This window comes from Priapulus caudatus, unplaced genomic scaffold, assembly GCF_000485595.1.
Source record: "Priapulus caudatus unplaced genomic scaffold, Priapulus_caudatus-5.0.1 Scaffold96, whole genome shotgun sequence".
Lineage (NCBI taxonomy): Eukaryota > Metazoa > Priapulida > Priapulimorpha > Priapulimorphida > Priapulidae > Priapulus > Priapulus caudatus.
In genome coordinates, this window is record NW_014577157.1 from 230,384 (window position 1) to 236,752 (window position 6,369).

Here is a 6,369-nt window from a genome sequence, read left to right on the forward strand (position 1 = left end):
GCGGCATATAAGACGCACGTGCATAAACGACGCACGGGCATATAAGATGCCCAAATTTCAGCACGGAATATTTAGGGGAAAACTATTTAGTATAATCCCCGCGCCTTTGGCGCTCGGCCCTAATTTTTTCTTTACATACTGAATTTCGGTTAAAGAAAGTCAAATTAGAATGCACACATTTATCATGGAAAAACAGGGGTTTAAAAGAAGTTTAAATCCGTGTTTAATTACGTAATTAAAAGTAGTAATCATAATAACAATAATAATAATAATAATAATAATAATAATATGTTCAATTAAACAATGACATTTTTATTCTGGAGTTGGGCTATAGGTAGGAGTTACCCGAGCCTACTGTAGGCCGCTTGAGAAATTCATTAGCATGTGGGAGATCGCAACTTCACATATATATAAGACGCAAGGCGATTTTTTTTTAGTCATTTTTAACAAAAAATGTGCGGCTTATATGAGGTAAAATACGGTAATTGTTTTTCGAAATTTTTATCGAAAGTACGGTCTCGAAGTTCGATGGCATTACGTCCCGCACCTATATGGTCACCAATATTCTATTCCGATGTACGCGACATATTGCAGGAAATGACGGTCTAAAAGGTAACAGACGTAAAGCTACAGGTATATAGAGTGAACTATAGTATGTATATATATATATTATATATATATAAAAGGAACTGTATATATTGTATAGGAAGCGGTGGTTTTTGAGCAGTGTATGCAGCCTAAACGACGTTAGTTGGTTGGTTGGTTGATATTAGTTTCCGTGAAAGTAGGACGTCAATATGTGTGCGGGGTGAGGTGGAGAGAAAAGAGAGCGAGAAAGAGAGAGAGAGGGGAGGGGGAGAAAGAGGGAGTGGGAGAAAGAGCGAAAGGAAGAAGGGGAAACGAGGGCGACGAAAGAAAAGCAACTTTCCCGTAGGCCTACTCCTGAAATCATAGAAAGGCGGAAGAGGGCATATACACCAAGATCCCCATTACGTCGTCTCAATTATTTGGTTCTACCGAGAAAAAATACCACTGTAAGTGCTGCCACTCAGGATATCTTACAAAAAAAGTATAAAATCTGTCCAGAAAAAAGTATCAAAATTGCCTAAAAAAAGTATTAAAAAATATAAATTTGTATCAACCTACCATGAGTTGTTACCATATACCTTATTACCGAATACATTATAGCCTATGTGCAGCATGTAAACAAGCTTCAGGAATGATGTGTGCAATGTCATGAGGAGTTGTCTCTTGAACTCTCAGTTTGGAATATTTCAATGCAGTGTTTCCCAATTGGCCAGAAAGGTCTGTAAGGCGGCAAATTTATGTGTGATGTGTTTGTGTTGCGAGGTCGTAGCACAGTGAGCAGTGCATGTGCCTGGCCAGCAAGGGGGGTCCGAGGGCATACTCCCCAGGAATTTTTTTGAAAAAAATGTGAAATTTGGTGCATTCTAAGCTATTATGGACACATTGTATGATACTCTTGAATCTCTTTTTCAAGTTATCAAAAGTTTCATCAGCGAGGCGGTGTTTTGGACAAATTTCTGTGTGGCGGCTGAGAATTTGAACGAGGCGGCCCGCCTCGCTCGTGTCATTGCAGGGGAAACACTACAATGGTCTGTCATTTGGTCACTGACAGCAGAGCTGAGAGCAAAAACACTCCACTGAACAGAGCACACATCACTCATGCAACAAGACTAGCAAAGCACATCTTAAATCTCATCAAATACAGTGTACCTAAATGTAAGTCCGAAAAATTTTGACCATCTTTGGCAAAAAAGGTATTTACAAGTATTTATGCATGAAAAAAGTATGAAAAAAATCTAAAGTATATTTTCTTTAAAAAAAGTATAATACTTTAAAAAAGTATAAAGTGGCAGCACTGCACTGTCACCGAGGTGTCGGCTATATTATAAGAACTAAGCTATGTATTGAGTAAAATTTTACCCCTTACTTTCTACTTATATTTGCTTTCTCTACTATGATTTATAAAAAAAATGTTTGAAACTTTAATAAGCGTAATGTGTATTATTAACTTTTTTCATATATATAAAAGTTATCTTTGTTTGAAACGCGTTCAGATGGCAGCTAGATCACTTCATTTAATGTCATTTCAGTTAAAGTCACGATTTTCACAAACCTAACTATGACGTTCATAAGGGAATCGGTGTACAAGTAAATATCAGATCTTTCTCTTTTCTCATTCTGTTCGGTCTAATCATGTTTGCACCACGCGTGGTTATTAATGAAGCCAATAAAAATCAGTTGTAAAATAGTTGTGAATCTTTAATGCTATGTACTTACTGTAGTAACAGATGTGTATATTTACTTACACACATTCCTTTCAGTGTACAAATCTTTGATGTAAATAAAATACAGCTACATTATTCCAACTATAACTGAATGCGTTAGCTTATGGTGTAATCACTCAACTGAAACCGCAAGATTTGGTGTTTACTGATACTGGAAAATTATAAGATTATAGACATTCTTCTCTTTAACTTTAAGAAATATGCAGTATTCATCTATTGAAAAAAAGGAAACAAATCTAAAACATTAATTATGACGTGAACAAAATTTGACTGACCTGAATGTTCATGATTCGACACCATGATGTAAAATTATGATAATGCTAAAAATATCAATGCGTAAAAATGTAGTGTTTGATTACCTAATAACGTACACATCGGGAATCCAACGTAACAGTAGCACCACTCAAGAAATTTGGTACTGGTAAGTTTAAGCACTATCAATCTTCCCACTATACCTTTTCAATTAACAATAATCACAAAACTTGTGAAATCCTCACAAAACAATCTTTCACAATTTTACTTTGACTTTTTACTCTTTTTCCTTTTCAATTGCTTTGTTTCAGTAGAACTTATATCTAGGTCTTTATTGAATTGCTGGTTCTTTTCTTTAACACGATCTAGTTTAGCCTTCTTTTTTCTCTTCTTATTAGGTAGATCTGAGGTTGGTGTTTCTTCTGTGGAACATTTTGAACTGGCTTCACTCACACATTTATGTTTTTTCTTTTTCTTCTTCATCTTTTTTGTAGGCATATTACTTTCATCCCCTACAGAGTTCACATCAGTATGCATCACCTCAGTTCGTTTGTCCCCACTATCCTCGTCAAGCTTGTTGCGTTTTCTTTTCTTCTTACTATCTACATTTGCTGAACTCTCCATATTTTGAGCGAGGCTAGAGAGTAAGGTTTGATGCAATGACGCACCTGCCTCCCTTGGTATCCCATCATCAACTGGTGCTTGAGAGAAACCGAATCCAAAGGCATTCCTTCCAAGCCCATCATCACTTGATTCGTCATTTATAGGATTTGCAGCCTGCGCTGTAGCACAAATTCTGCCCTGCGCTGCTGCTCGTGCCTGTTGCAGCTGCTTCATCTTTGATGCAAAATAGTCCTGAACAGAAGTGGAAGATACCAAGAACTGCTCGGTTTTCTCTTCAGGACAGGAGACCACGCTTTCTACATCAGAATTCACCTAAACATAACCAGACAACACAAACAAATGTAAACAGGCAGTTTTTTTTACTAAACACTTGATAATAACATTTATATTATTATTGCCAGAATATAAATGTCATATATAAACTTTGAGTTATATAAAAAATTTATATAAAATAGAATAAGTAATCACCTTTAAAATATACATATATGGCCTTAATGAATGTGGGCTGCTAACTTTCTAAACACTTGTCTACATGCAAAAATGTTTTATCCTTTATGGTTTTATCTGAAAGATACAAGAATCGGGCATTAAAATGAATGAAAAAGTTAGCCGTTTTAGTTACAACTAGCTGTAACAGAAGTCAATCAGCATACCTCGGATCTCGTGAGAGGAGTAGCAGGAGCAGACATGGCATTCCGGTTGCCTAAAATGCATGCCAGATCATCCTGACTAGCACCTGTTAGGTCCTTTCCTTTAGTAAACTTGTGGTAGCTGTTACATACAAAATTTAAACTGTACTATACTCCTAGCTCCATGATTCACATTTGTAACTTCATAATAAGCAATAATACTATTAATAGCATAAAGGAATCATCATATTAGTATAAGTTAATAAAAATCACAAACTCAAACAAATAACAGGATTTCAATATAAGCAATAGATTTCATTCAAATTATTGAAAAAAAAAACTGGCGAGTAAATTATAATAGCTGAACAACTGAGCACTAAACATATTCAAACTTACTGCACTCTAGACCTTGACTTCTTAGACTTCTGCTCTAGACTTTGAGTAAGGTCTGTCTCATTGTCCTTCTTTGTTTTCTTCTTCTTTTTGGATTTTTTGATCCCATGACTCTCATTGAGTTGGGTGAGGATTGCATTGAAGTCATCTTGGTGTGCAATCCAGTTGTCATCGTGAATGTTAGTGCAACCCACACCTGCAAATTAGAATATACACTGTCAACCAGAAAACGTTGGTGATAGCTAGGTCCTCGATATTCTGACATACCTGTAAAATAACTTTTTATTTCTAGAAGTCTTGCCTATTGCCAAGTTCCTAAATTTCCCACCATATTTATATTTTCATGGTTTTAGCCTTCAGCAAAATAACCGTTTTAGTCTTAAAAAATCTATTTGGCGGTATCAGGCAAGCAGCATGCATACAAAATAAATGTAATATGTTATTTGAAATAGCTTGCTCATTTCCAATTAACAATTACTTCTTCCAAAAATGCACCATAGCATTGTTACACAGGTTCTAACTTCTTATACATAAGAGGCACAGTGGCGCATCGCCGTTGTCAAATTTAACATTGCCGTAAAATCTTCCTGTATTTACCCGCCGTTGTCAAAATAGTGTCATTTTATTTTCAGGGTACCTCAAATGCAGTCTAATTAATACATTCAAATGTTTAAAATTGGGCCCCCCCCCCCCCCGCGTCCGCCTGCAGCGTCCGCATGTGTGCCTATGAAACCTCTGAATCCACCATGCACGGTTTTTTCCCAAACTGGCCATTACCTCCTTTGTCTAATTTTCCCTCAGAAGAAGATGTTAACATTCAATAGTAGATTTCTTAAACATCTGAAATGCAAAATTATCAAGAAACCTCCCTCTCACCTCTGTTGTCATCCTTCATGTCAAGTTTGACATGTTCAGTGTTACCATCTTCATTTGCACCTAGACCCTTGCCTCTGCTCCATCCCATTTGTTTTAGCATGCGCTCTCCAAACTTGTTGGTGTCTGTAAGCAAGCATCATGACACATTGAATCAGAATTAACCATAATAAACAAGGATGGTTCATAACTAACAACAAGCAGTGATTGTCTGCGCTGCATGTCACCATACTGGATCCCATTCGAACCCAACTTGCCAGCAGGCTCAGATCAGCTGGATCGAGTTCAGTGGATCCAATCGAACAAACAGCCAGTTTCATCGGACCCACGTGATCCGGATCATACGATCTGCCCAAACAAACATTCCCTGAAGGTAACCTTCACAATAACGATTGGTACTGCCACCAAATCTTGCATAAAGATTCAAAACTGAGATCTCCCATTAATCGATAGATGATGATATAATTTCCTGCCATGACTCACTTTCAGCTTACATTAGTTTTTAATTCGGATGGTTTTGGCACCCTTTGTAGATATAATAAAAAGGCTTGTAAAATTACCCATGAACTGTAAGGAAAGAACCCCATATAAAAATTGGTGGCAAGTGAAACAATGCCAAAACTAGGTACCAGATGCCATTTTCACATACTATGCACACAAAAACAAATACATAGTCAGAACTAAGTGTGATCTGGTGTCCAAGGAAGTCGGACTGTACTCATATTCACTGTAATGTAACCCAGCACAAATTAGGGTACCTATTCTTGGTAACTAGATACCGCTCTAGGTGCTCCAGGTTGGTCTGCAGATAGGCAACCTACTCAGTACTCTGCTGGGTTACATTATTATATTAACTAGTACTAGAAATAGTACTAGTAAATAACTAAAAATATGTTGAAATGAAAGTGTCAATATGACACTGTAGCTCACCACAATGAAAGTGTCAATGACACTGTAGCTCACCACAAAAAAGGACACAAATGAGCGAGTAAGAAGAAGTCAGTTTTAATTGAGCAACCATCGACGTACATTATAGAAACGATTGCCATCTGTATATCGCAATAATAATTTATAAACCAAAATGAATCACAATTTGTGACCCGCTTTTAGGCGATGCGCGGCTTGAAATAAATAGGTTATGCTGCGTTCCGACATGTTTTGTAAATCTTACTCTAATATACGACGTTTTATCGAGCAGGTGGAAAGGAAATGCCAATTTTGCATTAAAGATATTGTCAATGAAATCTTGTAAAACGAACCAGACGAGTGTAGACACCACAGACTGT

General features: G+C 36.8%; 1 protein-coding gene across 1 annotated transcript in view; it reads right to left on the minus strand.

Moving 5' to 3' along the window:
* Window positions 1-2,265: 2,265 nt before the first annotated feature.
* LOC106805005 (PIN2/TERF1-interacting telomerase inhibitor 1-like) overlaps window positions 2,266-6,369 on the minus strand; it is a 12,994-nt gene continuing 8,890 nt past the window's right edge. Inside the window, exons 2-5 of the mRNA XM_014806465.1 lie at window positions 5,087-5,209; window positions 4,214-4,406; window positions 3,842-3,959; window positions 2,266-3,500 (exon numbers count right to left, since the gene is read on the minus strand). Of these exons, the coding sequence (XP_014661951.1) occupies window positions 2,829-3,500; window positions 3,842-3,959; window positions 4,214-4,406; window positions 5,087-5,209 (1,106 nt within the window). The 3' untranslated portion in view covers window positions 2,266-2,828. The remainder of the gene's footprint in view (window positions 3,501-3,841; window positions 3,960-4,213; window positions 4,407-5,086; window positions 5,210-6,369) is intronic.